General features: G+C 42.4%; 1 protein-coding gene across 6 annotated transcripts in view; it reads right to left on the bottom strand.

The window, feature by feature from the left end:
• Positions 1-2,794: 2,794 nt before the first annotated feature.
• The window catches only part of LOC101936768 (protein zyg-11 homolog B), a 38,139-nt gene continuing 24,241 nt past the window's right edge, over positions 2,795-16,692 (bottom strand). For 3 of the 6 annotated variants that reach the window (XM_005284821.4, XM_065555362.1, XM_024104905.3), the window contains exons 7-14: positions 16,219-16,318; positions 16,078-16,128; positions 12,749-12,910; positions 12,596-12,643; positions 11,707-11,904; positions 11,552-11,604; positions 9,880-9,977; positions 2,795-4,078 (exon numbers count right to left, since the gene is read on the bottom strand). In XM_005284821.4, coding sequence (XP_005284878.1) covers positions 3,888-4,078; positions 9,880-9,977; positions 11,552-11,604; positions 11,707-11,904; positions 12,596-12,643; positions 12,749-12,910; positions 16,078-16,128; positions 16,219-16,318 — 901 coding nt within the window. In that variant the 3' untranslated portion in view covers positions 2,795-3,887. The remainder of the gene's footprint in view (positions 4,079-9,879; positions 9,978-11,551; positions 11,605-11,706; positions 11,905-12,595; positions 12,644-12,748; positions 12,911-16,077; positions 16,129-16,218; positions 16,319-16,692) is intronic. The other 3 variants (XM_042851428.2, XM_042851427.2, XM_005284823.4) reach the window with 3 other exon arrangements.

Genomic DNA, 16,692 nt, shown 5'->3' with positions numbered 1-16,692 from the left:
GGTCTCCTCCTTTTTAAATACTACTGACAATCATTTCTCATTGCCTAACTTTGATCCAGTAATTTAAGAAAGCTTAAGAAGGAATGAATAGCATCATATAAAGACACGACTAAATGTACAAAAAGAACTAGGAATATTTGTGGCACCTTAGAGACTAACAAATTTATTTGGGCATAAGCTTTCGTGGGCTAAAACCCACTTCATCGGATACATGCAGTGGAAAATACAGTAGGAAGATATATATACACACAGAGAACATAAAAAATGGGTGTGGCCATACCAACTCTAATGAGATTAATCAATTAAGGTGGGCTATTATCAGCAGGAGGAAAAAAAATTTGTAGTGATAATCAGGATGGCCCATTTCAAACAGTTGACAAGAAGATGTGAGTAACAGTAGGGGAAAAATTAGCATAGGGAAATAGTTTTTACTTTGTGTAATGACCCATCCACTCCCAATCTTTATTCAAGCCTAATTTAATGGTGTCCAGTTTGCAAATTAATTCCAGTTCATGTTCTCTGTGTATACATATCTTCCTACTGTATTTTCCACTGCATGCATCCGATGAAGTGGGTTTTAGCCCATGAAAGCTTATGCCCAAATAAATTTGTTAGCCTCTAAGGTGCCACAAGTACTCCTCGTTCTTTTTGCTGATACAGACTAACACGGCTACCACTCTGAAACCTGACTAAAAGTATATCATTCATTCAATGAATATTAAAGAAAGTTTTCCTATACGACTCAACTCTGAATGAAGACAGATCTGACACCATTCCCACATCGAACAGTTTTCCGGTTTAAGTACATTTAATCTTGAAAATTACAGTAGTTGGTAAGCGTTGCCCGGGTAAAATTCTGAAATTGCTTCAGAAAGGTTTTAGGGAGAAAGCTGTGCAATCAAAAAGTTACCTCTGTTTGTATACCATCCTAACAGCCCAGAAGTGTCACAAAGCACTGAGCCCAGCTGAAATACTGATAGCAAGGGAAAAGCCATAGAAATGATCATAGCGATGGCTAAAGATGGTTTTTAAAACACAGCTCTTTGTATTCTACTCCTCAATTTAAACTTGGACATTTCAAAAAGAACAAACCAACAATAAAACCTCACACACAATAGTGACAGAAAATAAGTTTTGACTCCCCAGTGATGTGAACTCCAGGCAGAATTTGGCCCAGGAGTTTCACAGGCTAAAAAAGGTAAATGTATAGCACAAACTGTATCATTTCATTTAAAATATGTACACCAGAATATTTAAGTTATATAACTTTCAAAACCTTTTTTTAAAAACAGTTAGAAAGCCTCATCTCATATGCTAGCATTTATCCCTAATGTTTACTCTAAATATAACGATTACCGTCCCATCACAGCAGTTTCAGAATATTATGAAATCTTATTAGATAGGCAGACATGCTAATGATTTGTCCTTTAGCTTCTAATAACGGGTACTTTAAACAGTTGAATGCTGTCAGCTAAACCAGAACTGGTTCCTCTATTAGAAGGAATGTATTTTTTGGAAAACAAGGTTTTGTTTTGTTTTATGAACGTAGTTTATAAACTGATAAAACATGTATACTGGAATAAGGAGCCACTTCCTCATGCACAGTCTTTGGGCAAAAAACTCAGTTTCACTATTCTTTAGATCTGCTTGAACTACTTACTTGTAAGTCATCTCATTTAATTTCAATCAAGGTAACCTCAACAGTTCATACATTTACAGAAACATTTAAGTTAGAGTAGAGGCATTAACAGATTATTCATTCATAATATGGCAAATACCACAAGTGAAATAGACATCTTAGTGTTGTAGTCACCTCCACAATCAATATACCATCAGACACTTCTGAAGAATAACCTGGAATGGGCTATTATAAACTGGCAACTCTGTGTGGTTGCATTATGCTTGTTCCATAATCTCATGAAGTGATGCCCTAGCTAGCCAGACTGGTGCCCCAGGTTTCCATTTTGGATCATATACCATAGCAGACTTTGTATAGTTTAATCTAATGTGTTTAGAATAGCCATCTTACTGGGGGAAAACAGCATTCCAAATGGTTATGTTCATTTAAAAACCTCTCAGTACCAAGTGATACAAAGTTTCCATAAACTCTGATATTGGCAGATTGTGTGTTCCATTTCCTGCAATGGACTTTTCACAGTAGAAGTCAAGACTTCTCTAGTCTGAAAGGTAAAAGTAACTGCCCATAAAACACAATTCTTCCAAACTTTTTTTAAAAAATAAATCCCATAATTTTATGTCTGACAATTTTCACTTCTTTTTGGGTCAAGGAAACTACATACATTCAGATGTATGTAGAGGAATGAAGCTACCCAGATAATAGCTTGAGTACAAAACAAAGCATTATGCAATGTGGTAATGGTAACATTACTAAAGCACTTTGTTAATGTTTCTAACACACACACCGTAATGAAACTATTCAAGATTGTAAATGGTGTGTTAACTCTATTATAGTGAAGTAAAGAGGTGTTGTGTCAGTCATCCCTTTCCCATAAGGTAAACAGTACAGCAATTTTCTCTTCAGGAATTGGAACTAAAATGCCAGTAAGTTCAACAATAGTAGAATCCTGTTCCATTGTTTGGCAGGGAGATGCGAAGACAACCATTAGACAGTACAAGGAGAATTAGTATACAATGCTTTGAAATGAAGGGAATTTGAGCTCATGTTGTAGCTTGCTTCCATCACTTGTATTTAATCAAGCATCTGTAATGCTGTGGAATCTCCATTTCATTCAACACAGCTTTTAAACTCATAAATAACAGAGGAAGAAATACGTTTTTACCATTGACAGCTTTATGTAAAATTTCACACTCCGCACAACAATGCAATTTACAAAGGACCTTATATATGATGTTGGGTGATATTTTGCACTATAATGCATTGGGAATACAAATTACTGCACAATATTGACAAAATATGTACAAGAAATGGCAAAGCAATCAATAAACTGTTATAAAAAGATGACCAAATATCCTGGTTCTCCTGTCAGGACATGCAGCTCCATGTGATGAGAAGGGCTATCCTACTTCAACTAACATTTTGAGCTCTGATGTGGAGCTCCCTCCTTCTCCTACCACTTCCTTAAAAAAAACCTTAGTTTTAAGTTTGAAAGTCAAACTCAGTTTATCCTCTTAGCATTTCAAGCTTTCCTCTGTCCCCCACTGACACCTGTACCTATATTGCTTTCTTTCAGAGCAGGCAATTCAGTGTTTCCCATTTGCACCAAAGCAATGCTAATCCTAACCTTGCTGAGGCAGCAAAAATGAGTCATGGGAAGCCAACAGCTGGAAAAGACAACAGTCTAGTGCTGGAGAGACAAAGGACACAGCTTGCAGGTCCCAAGACAAGGAGTTTTGAAGACTTAGTTGGGCTTATGGAGGGTCCATAAACAATGGGACATTCTGGTTACCTTAGTTACATGAGTGCATGCGTGAATTTTTGTTTAAAGCTGTGATTGTGAGATTCACCACTCTTGCCGACAGTTCTATTCAAACACTGAGTTGATAAACAGTTCTATATTCAACAATGACAGGGATGAAACAAGCTTTCTGTCCCACAATTAAGTCACAAAACAAGATATTCCTAGAGGTTTGTTTTTGGATGTGCATTCCAAACTATTCAAGTCCCACCTTGCTGTAGTCATCAGTAATCCTATAGGTATGACTAGATCAAGCATTGATCATAGATCCCCTCAGAAGTTGTCCATTAAAGTAGACAGTTGCCCATGAGTTACCACAAGCGGTATCCAGTACCACAACTGTTAGAAAATAACTTCACTGGTGACCACTGTAGTACAAGTAACTCCAACTACACACGTGATACAGAATTATTACAGAGAGGAGGGTTTACAAACTTATACCTGCAGCTTTCAGTTTGGTTTGGCTTGTGGCTGCTTTTTACATGGAGGTGGTCTCCCATGCCGTACAATATGTTTTTCTAAGCTATCTAGAATGGCAATTGCAATTCGCTGGACATCTGGATCAGTTTGGCCATTTTCCTTGATGTTGTATAAGTGCTGCAATCCACCTTCTTCAATTAGCATGTTGCAATACCTGGCAGCTGAAATGAGATATACAAAAAAAGTTAACTGTCTGTAGAGAAGAAAACCAGTTGTGAAATACACTCAGGTGGTGGAGTTAACACTGATCTATCTATTATTCCAGTCAACATTTAGGAAATTTGAAGAAGTGTCTGCAAAATTGCATTGTCATTCAGTAAAATTTCACTGTAATGGGAAAGAAGGCTCTTGTGGTTAAGATCTTTGACTAGGCCTCATATCATCTGGGTTCAATTCCCAGCTCTGCCACTGACTTCCTGTGACACCCTATAAAATGTGGATAATACTTTTCTCTCTCTCTCTCTCTCTCTCATTTGTGTTGCAATGATACACTCTAATATTTTTGGCACTCACATGCCAATGTGATCTAACTAAGTACCTAAACAGACAAACTGCTGTTATTGGTGACTGCAGTATGTATCAGTTAGCATGACATAGTATCTGAGATATCACAATATTAATATTGCCCCATTCTGTAAACAGGAAAAATTTTCACGGAAACCCAGTGCACTGACCATTGATAAATGCAACTTTTTAAAATGGTACCTACTGTAAGTTGCCAGGAATGTACTCCTCCCCCCAATACAAAACTCCATATTTCTGACCATTTGTATTATTGACTTAAAAAGGTATGTAACACACATTTCAACTATATACGACTTCAGCATTCTTACATACAGGAGCACTGATCATATCTGGAGCCACGTATATAATGCAAAAATGCACAATTAAACCGGAGTACAGCTTAGCTTGAGAATCTGAGTTTTCATTTTTAGAAAATTAAGTCTCTCACGGTTGTAAAGAAAGCTTTCAAATCATGAGGCTGATGTAACTTAATGGAGAGATAGTTGCCTACAAATATCTGTCAACAAATCTATCCTCAAATAACAGCTCGGAGAAGTTTGAACTGTCCCCATTCACCTCAGTGGGGCGGGGACGGACGGACACTGAGGTTAACAATTTAAGCACGGACATTAAATATTTCACTGCTGATCAAATTTAGCAGAATCAAGTCAATATACTTAGTTGTCAATTTTGGATGTTGTGTGGGATATCGGGGCACGGTTCAGAGGGGCAGCTAGTTCTTATCAAGGGTTGTCAATGGGGGTGGGGGGGACAAAAAGGGACCACCACCCACCCCCAGGAATTTAAACCCTACTCCTCTCAACCTTAAAGTTCTCTGTCCTGTCCCCAATACCAAGAGCCCCACCACCTCCTGGATATTAATAACCAAAAGCTCCCATGCTTCCCCAACTGAACCTTCATGCTTACGGGCACAGGGCAATCTCTAAATGATGAGTTAGGAAGATTCCTCTACAAGAAGGTTACTCTATTGCTATCTACCATGGGGTTTCCTCACACCTTCCTCTGGGAGCATCTGGTACTGGACACTGTTGGAGACGGCATACAGGAATAGGTGGACCACTGGTCTGATCCTGTATGGTAATTCCTAGGTTTGTTACCTAGCTACCAATTTCTCCAGCTTTCCCTATGCTGACAATTTCTATCAGGCCATTACTCACTGTCAATTCAAATATCTGCAGCAAATGGAAAATTTAGAATTTAGGTCAGTATAACATACATACCAAAATTAATAAGTTATATAACAGGCACTATACTGATCTGATAGTAATGTGGGGGACACAGAGGAGAAAAGGGCTTGGGATAGGCTGGAGTCCCTGCTTTGCAATTTCAGTTTAATGTTGCCACATAGGTTACAGTGTCCTAGTTATACACTTCATTATCTTTAGGCCGGTTAATAATACAGCTTTGTCAGCTCATCTCTCAATCTGGGAATGGTCACCCTGGACCTAGGACCAGTGTACACCTAGAAGAAAATCCCTGCAGAACATTTATACAGCACTAAGCATATGCCCAAAAAGCTAAGGAATGGAGTTTAACCTTCCTGTGGTAATCTGTTATGCACTGTTACGGTGTGCTGTTGTATACATGCATTTCTGTTGTGGAAGAAGTGATTTTGACCCTGATATAAGCAGGCACAAAGCTATTGCTGTTAATGGCATTACACACCAGCACTGAAAGTAACTCGATCTCTGAGAGGAAAGCTGCAATACACATACAGTATGGAGAGTAGTGAGGGCACATGCACCTAAATCACATGAGAAATAGAAACAATGAGCATTGAAAGTAGTGAGTTTGTTCAGTCACGTTGCATTTAGGTACTCTAAGGGAATTAATACTTTTCTCTTATGGCATCTTTCATCAGATCTCAAATGGGGCACTGAGATTAAGAAACCCACTTCATGATACACAGCAAGTCATGGGGGGGGAGGGATTGGTTTGAGCATTGGTCTGCTAAACCCAGGGTTGAGAGTTCAATCCTTGAGGGGGCCATTTAGGGAACTGGGGTAAAAATCTGTCTGGGGATTGGTCCTGCTTTGAGCAGGGGGCTGGACTAGATGACCTTCTGAAGTCCCTTCCAACCCTATGATACTATGATTGCAGAATGGAGATTAGAATAAAACAAACGGTTACCTACCTTTTGTAACTGTTGTTCTTGGAAATGCGTTGCTCATGTCCCTTCCATTCTAGGTTTTGCGCACCCACGTGCACAGTTGTCGGAGACTTTTGCCTTAGCGATATCCTCCTTAAGTGCCGTGCTCATGTGTTGGCATTTCAGACGCCGCCAATCCTACGCTCTCTCAGTTCTTTCTTGCCGGCAACTCTTGACAGGGGGCAGGAGAGCGGTAATGGAATGGACATGAGCAACACATCTTGAAGAACTACAGTTACGAAAGGTAGGTAACTGTTTTTTCTTCTTCGAGTGCTTGCTCATCTCGATTCCATTCTAGGTGACTCACAAGTATCCTCGGACATGAGCTTGGAGTTCACAGCCTAGTGGCTTGCAATACTGCTCTACTGAAGCCAGGATCATCCCAGGCCTGCTGGGTAAGCGCGTAATAGAACATGAATGTGTGGCTAGATGACCAGGTGGCCGCTCTACAGATGTCCTGGATAGGCACTTGGGCTAGGAAAGCTGCCAAAGAGGCTTGCGCCCTGGTTGAGTGGGCAGTGACAATCACTAGAGGTGGCACCTTCGCCTGGTCATAGCAGTAGCGAAGAAGGTGGTGATCCAAGAAGAAATTATTTGAGCAGAATCTGGATGACCTTTCATTCTGTTGGCCACTGCAACGAACAGCTGGGTAGATTTGTGGAGTGGCTTGGTCCGTTCAATGTAGAAGGCTAGCGCCCTTCTAACATCTAGGGAATGCAGCTAACACTCCTCCAACTTATGGGGCTTTAGAAAATAGACGGGTAGATAAATGTCCTGGCCCACATGAAACTGGGAGACCACCTTGGGCAGGAAGGCCAGGTGTGGACGCAGTTGGACCTTGTCCTTGTAAAAGCTGTATAGGGCGGTTCCAAAGCAAGTACCCTAATCTCAGAGACCCTGCAGGCTGAGGTTATTGCAACCAAGAACACAACTTTCCAAGGAAGGAGGAGGAGAGAACAGGAAGCCAGAGGCTTAAAGGGGGCGGGGGGGGTACCATGAGCCAAGATAACACGAGATTTAGGTCCACGGAAGGACTGGGTCCCTGATGTGCGAGTAGAGGCACTCAAGGCCCTTGACAGTCTTGCCATGGAGACAACCGTGTCCTCTAATGGCAGGTGGAAAGCCAAAAGAGCAGCCAGATGGACCTTAATGGATGACAGGGACAGGCCTTGGAGCTTGAGGTGCAGAAGGTAGTCCAGGATTAAATGCAGCAAAGACTGCTCGGGCTGAATGCCTTTATTTGAGGACCAGCACATAAACTGCCTCCACTTGGCTGTGTAGGTCACTCTAGTGGAGGGCTTTCTCCGACCAGCAAGACTTGCTGGACTCCAGCCGAGCACTCCTGCTCCTCCACATTTAGCCATGCAGCAGCCAAGCCGTTAAGTGCAATGCTGCTAGGTTCGTGTGCAGGAAGGTGCTGAGGTTTTGTGACAGCAAATCCAGTCGGAGCGGTAGACGAAATGGAGCAGCCACCTAGGTGAGGGGCTGAACTCTCCCTCCATCTCGGACCACTGCCCTTCTGGCAACCAGAGCACAGCCGTAGATGCCCGAGTCTGTCAGCTGACCCTCGTCGGCGACTGGTAAGGAAACAGTGCCTGCCTGAAGAGCAGTATCGGGGAGTCAGAGACCGGTGTCACGACCAGGAACGATCCCGCACCGAGAGGGATCGACACCAGGGGGACTGCCTAGGCGATGAGGATCTGCACTGCAGCGATCTCTGGCGGGAGGCTGGTGGTACCGCAGATACAGGGATGGGCATCGCAACTCGGGCATCCCACGCATCATAGGTGGCAACCTTGGTGTTAGAGACCTGGGTCTTCTAAACAGAGATCGAGGCTGCAGCACCGGGGTCCTATGCCGTGGTGACGGAGATCAATGCCTGTGATCTGGGGACCAAGGATGCTCCATTGCTTTGGAGGGAGGTCCCATAACCGGCTTGCCCTTAGAGGTCTGGGCCTTAACCGGGTCCATCGCCTGGCTTGGTACCTGAGGTGCGGGCCAGTCTACTTGGTCCTTGGCTGCCAGGGCCACCTCGGGCACAAGTGGCCTTATTAGGGGCCAGGATCCCCTGCCACTCTGAGGAATCGGAGGCAGATCCCTGACTGGGCTGGGGGGGTCAGACCACAACAGCTCCGGGGTGGGCATGTGGCCTAGCACAGATCCTTTGCCCGAAGCCCCTTTGTCCTGTGGTGCTGATGGGCCTTTGGGCTTCAGCTGCTTCTTGGGCACCGGCGAAGGGGAACGGTGCCGGGCAGGTTCTGGTGCTGGTGGTGTGCTGTGCTGCACGCCAATACCGAAGTACTTAGCGTGGACTACAACTGGGAGGGCTCCAACCCAGGATGAAGTGCAGCCTCCATGAGGAGAGCCCTCAAGCGGATATCCCACTCCTTTTGAGTTCAAAGGTGAAAGTTCTTGCAGATCCTGCACTTGTCTTTTCTGTGTGATTCCCCCAGACACTTCAAACAGCTATCGTGGGGGTCACTAATAGGCATCAGCTGGGTACACGATGAACATGGCTTAAAGCCTGGGGAACCGGACATGCCCTGATCCGCAGCGAAGTCCCAGTCAGGACTTTAACTACTAAAACTATCTAACATTTGGTCAAACTAAAGTACCTAAAAACTAACTACAGAGGAGACAGAACAATGGGTTGAAAAAACTGCTAACACTTTTGCAATGCAAGACAAGGCACTCCAAACAACCATCATGGGCGGTAAGAAGGAACTGAGAAGGCGTAGGGTCGGCGGTGCCTGATATTCCGCCACATGAGAACAGCACTCAAGGGGGCACCGCAGCCAACCCTACAGATACTGCTAAGGCAAAAGTCTCCGACGACTGTGCATGTGGGCATGCACACACCTAGAATGGAATTGACATGAACAAGTACTCGAAGAAGAACCAGGATGAACACAAATCCCCAGGAGATTACTGCTTGCTATACTCTCTGGTTTTCTTTAAATGGAATCAGAATTTATGTTGTCCATAACTTTGTATTTTATTTATTGCTGAAATTTCTGAACAAAATGCATTTCTAGAAAGCCCAATGAAGTATTTGTTTAACATGCAGCTGTTTTGAATTAATGTGCATATCAAAAATAAAATCCATGTAGATAAAATAGTATAGTTTAAAAGAGTTTCTGCCCCTATTTTAAGCAAAACCTTAACATGTCTTTTCCCATCAGAGTTAAGGATGAAGACCATTAGAACTTCCTGGATTCTTTTAGTTATCCTGGTAGACTATATGTTAAGAGAGAGGAATTTAAATGTAGTTTTATTCCTAGTACATACGGTTTTTGCTGCAGACATGCTGCATAGCCCACACTGCCCACAGCTGAACCCCAGGCGTCATGAAGCAGCCAAGTAGTGGGAAAAAAGGGTTGAAAGACCTACAGATAAAAAACAAAAACAGATGCTCAGCACTTCATTTGGCTACTGGATACCATTACTACCGAGCCCATACCTTCACTACATGTTTAGTTAAGAGTCTAGGTAAGAAAGACAATTGTGATATGTTAGAGCAGGGGTTCTCAAACTTCATTGCACCACGACCCCCATCTGACAACAAAAATGACTACATTAGCCCAGTAGGGGGGACCAAAGCCTGAGCCCGCCCAAGCCCCACCACCCGGAGCAGAGGAGTCAAAGCCCAAGCTCCACTGCCCAGGTGGGGGGGCCCAAAGCCTGAGCCTCACCATCCAGGGCTGAAGCCATCGGGCTTTGGCCCCGGGCAGTGGGGCTCGGGCTTCGGCTCCGGGTGGTGGGGCTCGGGCTTCAACCCTGGGTCCCATCAAGTCTAATGCCAGTCTTGGCGACCCCTTTACAATAGGGTCCCAACCCACTTTGGGCGTAACCGCTGTGTTAGAGTCTTGGATGCAGTATTTGACTTTTGTTCCCAGGGCTTAAAATAGTTTGTTTATGTTATTTACCAGTAAATCACGACTCTAAGCCATAGCACAGGGGTGGGCAAACTTTTTGGGCCGAGGGCCACATCTGGGTGGGGAAATTGTATGCAGGGCCGGTTGTATGCAGGGGGTTGGGGTTTGGGAGGGAGTGCGGGCTGTGGTGTGCAGGAGGGGGCTCAGGGCAGGGGTTGGGGTGCAGGAGGGGTGCAGGAGGGGTGCAGGGTGCAGCAGGGGGCTCAGGGTATACGAGAGGGCTCAGGGCAGGGAGTTGGGGTGCAGGAGGGATGTGAGGTGCAGGCAGGGGGTTTAGGGCAGGAAGTTGGGGGGCGGGGTGCAGGAGGGGTTCAAGCTCCGGCCCGGCACCGGTTACCTAAAGCGGCTCTGGGGTGGCAGCAGTGCGCACTTGGGCCAGGGCAGGCTCCCTGCATGCCTGCCCTGTCCCCGGCCCCACGCTGCTCCAGGAAGCGCTGTGGCCCCTGGGGGAGGGAGGCGGAGGCGGAAGGCTCTGTGTGTGCTGCCCTTGCCACGGCTCCAGGAATCTCCCCTCCCTCCCCCCCCGAAGCTCCCATAGGCCGCAGTTCCCCATTCATCTGGTGCCTCACATTACTTACAGGCAGGAGTACCTGACCTGTGTTATAGAAGAGGTCATACAAGATGATCTAATGGTCCTTTCCAGCCTTAAAACCCAGAATCTGTGGCATACAATACCACCCTATATTACTGTAGCTCAACAGCTAATATGCTGTTTTGTTTCTTCAGATGGTCCTTTGAACATTAATTCGAAAGTTTAGCTAAAGAGGTAAGCCTAGCTGTAGTAGGAGACAGGAAAAGAACAGCCCTATATCTGGCTCTGAAAGTAGACCCAGGCTAACTCATTTCTCCCATCACTCCCAAAGGTCAAGCCACCTTGTCCAAGATGAGATACTAGAGGTTGCAGTCCAGAAGCATGGTTTGGCAGGCAGCCTACAATGCTTCAGGCACAGATCTGTAATTTTTAGAGCAAGTTGAAGGGTGCTAGAGTTAGTATTTCCCAAACTTTAAATCAAGGCAGTAGTTACCTGTAGGCAACCATCTCACATTCTGGCGTTGGCCAATTCAAAATGGCTGAGTGCTGCAAGATAGAGAACCAAGTGCTGAAATACTTAATGCTAATTACAGGCAATTAACATTAATAGAACACAAAAGCAGGGAATATTTTTAGCTATTTCTGTACCAGTTGTTCTAGAAGAGATGTCCTCTGAGTGTGACTCAATGTCCAGGCCTGCTCTCCTCGAGATATCAAGTGAGCAATAATCCCAGCTGCAAAGTAACTGACTTCTACCTCAACACTGTGCAATAGTTTACTGATGTGGTCTATGAAGTCCTTCCACATTAGCTCAGAATGAAGCTCTTTCACTTCTGCTATGTTGTTCTGTAGGAAAACAGAATTGAGACAATATCAATAGAAATAATGATGTATTAATGGGTGTCTAACTTTAACTCAGTTATATGTATTGATATTAGAGGCAAATTTCAAAGTCATAGATGGGAGCTAGGCATCTAACTGCCAATTTTGCCTTTGAAAATCTCCCCGTTTTACTCTGAATTTGTCTAAAAGTTAATGGCTTTCACTTCCTACATCAAAACATTTCCTTCCATGAAAGACTCCCTCAAACCATTAAGACATAGATCACTAAGTTATTTATGCTCTTATTTTAAAAAAGAATAAAAACTTCTAAACAGATCCTTTTGAGAATTTACCCAGAGTGATTTAGGACCCTAAAGTCCCATTGACTTTCAACCTTTAACCTTCTTTTGAGTCCTTGAAGTCATTTGAGGACTTACTCCCTTCCCTTTCCTGAAGGCTCAGACTGTCCATAATAACTATTAAATAGCCACTCCTACATAAGGTGGTGCTTTGGGAACACTGGCAATGTAGTCTAAAAATCATGATGTCAAATGCATAGCTCACAAGAACCCAATATGTAAGATTAAAGGTTAAGAAAATAAAGTATAATTAATAGTGTACCATCTAAGCCAATTCTCAAATAGAAATTAAATAGGGAGACAATTAAGAACAACTTGCATTTCTGTGAAATTTATAATTTTTCTATTCTTCTTACCAGAAGGCCAAGAACTTTCTGTTGGATAGACGACTCAGATGGGAAAGACTGTAAAGTGAAATATAGCTTATGTAAGCCACAAAATAATGGTTCGTTAATGCTAAAATTTTAGAACCAAGAAATGCAATCCACCGCATAAACCATAGTCCTCACCTCTAAGACTCTCATGAAGAGTTCTAGACCTTGATTTTCAATAAAGTGCCTACATGTGGTTGGAGATTCATCAGTGAGATTCCAAAGCGCACTCAGTGTAAACTTGAGTGTAGTATCCACTAGATTCTGATTTGTTTTCTGCTTAACTATTTGTAGAAGTTGCTGAAAAAGGAAGAACAAAAAGGACAGTTAGCTTTGAAGTTGTGTGCTCAATTCCTATATCATCATCTTTGTTTACTTATGCACAGACTAGGGCAATGACTAGGGTAACTGCATCTCTGATTAGAATGGCGATTTATATACTTAGTGATTAACACAGTCAGTTTTTCTGTATTTTTCTCCTAATTATTTTCCTATACGCCCTATGCTTGCATTCTTTTATAAGAGAGCAAGCATATTCATAGCATCATAGAAATGTAGGACTGGAAGAAACTTTGATAGGTCATCTAGTGCAGTTCCTTGTACTGAGATAGGACTAAGTATTATCTAGACCAGCCCTTACAGGTGTTTAACATGTTCTTAAATGAAAGAACATGTTAGATGATGAAAGAACATCTCCAATTATGGAGATTCCACAACCTTCTTAGATAATTATTTCCACTCCTCAACATTCCTTACTGTTAGGAAGTTTTTCCTAATGTCTAACCTAAATTTCCTTTGCTGCAATTTAAGCCCATTGCTTCTTGTCCTGTCATCACTGGATAAGGGGAACAATTTATCTCCCTCCTCTTTGTAACAACCTTGTACATACTTGAAGACTTATGTCCCCCCTCAATCTTCTTTTCTCCAGACTAAACAAACCCACTTTTTTCCAATCTTTCCTTGTAGATCATGTTTTCTAGACCTTTACTGATTTTGTTGCTCTTATCTGGACAAATTTGAGAAAGTCCAGAGCTTTCCTAAAGTGTGGTGCCCAGAACTGGACATAATACTCCAGAGGAAGCCTTAGCAGTCTGAGTACAGTGGAAGAATTCCTTTCATGTCTTGCTTACAACACTTCTGCTAATATACCCCAGAATGATGTTAGCTTTTTTGGCAACAGTATTACATTGTTGACTTATATTTAGTTTGTGATCCACTATAACCCCCAGATCCTTTTCTACAATACTCCATCCTACGCAGTCATTTACCATTTTGTATTTATGCAATTGATTATTCCTTCCTAAGAGTAGTACTTTGGATTTGTCCTTATTGAATTTCATTCTATTTATTTCAGAGCATTTTTCCAGTTTGCCAAGATCATTTTGAATTCTAATCCTGTCCTCCAAAATGCTTGCAACCCCTCCCCGCTTTGTATTGTCCACAAACTTTGTAAGTGTATTTTCTATGCCATTATCCAAATAATTTAAGATATTGAATAGTACCGGACTCAGGACAGATCCCTGTGGGACCCCACTCAATATACTCTTCCAGCTTGACTGTGGACCATTAATAACTACTCTCTGAGTTCAGTTTTCCAACCAGTTGTGCATCCATCTTACAGTAGATTCATCTAGGTATATCTCCCTAGTTTGCTTATGAGACAGTATCAAAAAAACCTTACTAAACTCGAGATTCACATCTACTGCTTTCCTCCCCCATCCACAAGGCTTGCTACCCTGTCAAAGTAGTATGTTAGGTTGGTTTGACATGATTTTTTTTTTTTGACAAATCTATGTTGACTGTCACTTATCACGTTATCTTCTAGGTGCTTACAAGCTGATTGTTTGATTATTTGCTCTATTATCTTTCCTGGTACCGAGGATAAGATGCCTGATCTATAATTCCATCGGTTGTCCTTATTCTCTTTTTTTATAGATAGGTACTATATGTTCCCTTTTACAGTCCTCTGGGATCTTTCCATGAGCTCTCAAAATAATCACTAGGTGCTCAGAAACCTCTTCTGCCAGTTCCTTCAATATCCTGGATGTATTTCATCGGATCCTGCCAACCTGAAGACATCTAATTTGTCTATGTAACTCTTAGCTTGTTCTTTCCCTATTTTAGCCTCAGATCCTACCCCATTTAAACTGATGTTCACTGTGTTAAATGTCCAATCACTGTTAACCTTTTTGGTGAAAAAGAAGGCAAAAAAATTGCTGCGTTTTCTGTTATTGCCTTTCCCTCCTTGTTGAGTAATGGGCCTACCTGTCCTTGGTCTCCCTTTTGCTTTTAATGTATTTGTAAAGGGTAACAAGAAAACATTTTTTGTCCCTAGCTAGTTTAATCTTGTTTTGTACCTTGGCCTTTTTGGTTTTGTTCCTACATGTTTGTGGGTTGTTGTTTTTTTCCATCTCTCTACCTCTTAAACCTCTTGCAGGATTGTTATGGGCCAACTGTATAAGACCACCACCTCAGTTTGATTGTTTCAAGCAGTGGCAATTTTTCCTAAATATTCTATTGCACATTTAAAAAAAAAAAGGAAAAACATTAAACTAAGGTTGGGAGGGGAAAATATTAAATACTAATTTAAGCCTCTGTCTGGGTGTTTCATAACTCGTAGTCACTACTTTTAGTGACTTGCATCAAATAAACTGGATCAAGAGTCTGACTTTTTTGTTTCGGCAATGAATTCAACTAAGACACCTAATTTCTTCTGACGAGAATTAAGATTTATAACCGATCGATAGCTTCCTCTTGAACATCTATCCTGCACAGACATTAAGGAAATGTAGTTTGGTATACTGGTTGGCCATAAGTAAGGCACCAGCAGAGATGTGTTTTGCATTATAGTTTCTCTCAAGAAATTGAGACAGCCATTTCTGAAATGTGTATTTCCACTGCCCTGAAGTTGAAGCCATCAAACTGCTCCTGAAACCAGGTCCCACGAACAATGACTTCTGATAGTTTGTTCTGTGTCACAATTTTATTCCAAACTCCAGTAAAAACATGTTAAACTTTTTTAAAAGGTGTGAGATACTTAGTTTAACCTCTATGTATTGCTGCAGCCAGCTGACACCACGGTGGCCCTATGTACTGTACCTGCATGGCAAAGAAAACATGTCCACGGGAGCTTGTTTTCAAGGTAAAGTAAATTGAAAATAATAAAAAGTTTGAGTCAGAGTTGAGTTTTCCATCCATACTGCAGTCATTTAAGTCCTGACGCAATCAAGTTATTTACTTTGGCTTCTATTTAGCTGGGCCTAAAGGCCACCCTCATTAACATGGTGACAAAGTCCTCTCCTGACAGTCTGGAATGCCAATCTTTTCCTGGTAGCAGTACTGACAGAAGGTAAAATTTAACTGCTTATTTTTAGTTTAATAGAATACATCTAACTGTAGCCAATTTCAAAATGATTTAAAATAGGAGATCCAGGGTAGCAATTTGTAAGACACAGCATTGGACTTACCCTAACAATGAAGAGTTCTGCACCAAGTTGAGCTGTTTGCTCAGTTGAAAGCTATAAACAAAAACATTAGGTGAATATCAGAAAATTCATCAGGACCTGGGAAATTATACTTCAGCACTTTTACATGTATAAGTCTTGTACCTTTGCAGCTAGAATGGAGATTATAGCCACTGCCATCCTCTGCATATTTTGATCTTCATGGTTACATAGCCACTGCATAACAAGCTTGGCTGCTTCAAATCTGAAAGTTAACAGTTTTTATTTTCAGAACAGAAGTTGCATAAGCCTTTGAAACAGAAAATAAACACCACACATCAGACCAGGATGCCCCCATGCAGTAGAAATCGGAAGCACTGTGCTTTGTCCCAATCAGGTGGAAGTTAACATCGGAATTAAGAGCAGGCAAAGCTAGTGTCAGGCCCACGCAATGAGTGAAATTTACAGAGCAACACAAAGGCCTGGTCTACACTGGGGAGGATCGATCTAAGTTACGCAACTTCAGATACATGAAGTTGATGTACTTAGACCTACTTCACTGCGGTGAGTCGACTGCTGCCACTCCCCCGTCAACTCCGCCTGCGCCTCTCGCGGCAGAGGAGTACAGGAGTCGATGGG

This window comes from Chrysemys picta, chromosome 8 (assembly GCF_011386835.1).
Source record: "Chrysemys picta bellii isolate R12L10 chromosome 8, ASM1138683v2, whole genome shotgun sequence".
NCBI lineage: Eukaryota > Metazoa > Chordata > Testudines > Emydidae > Chrysemys > Chrysemys picta.
Note: the sequence above shows the minus strand (reverse complement) of the source record. Positions and strands in the feature narration are given on the sequence as shown.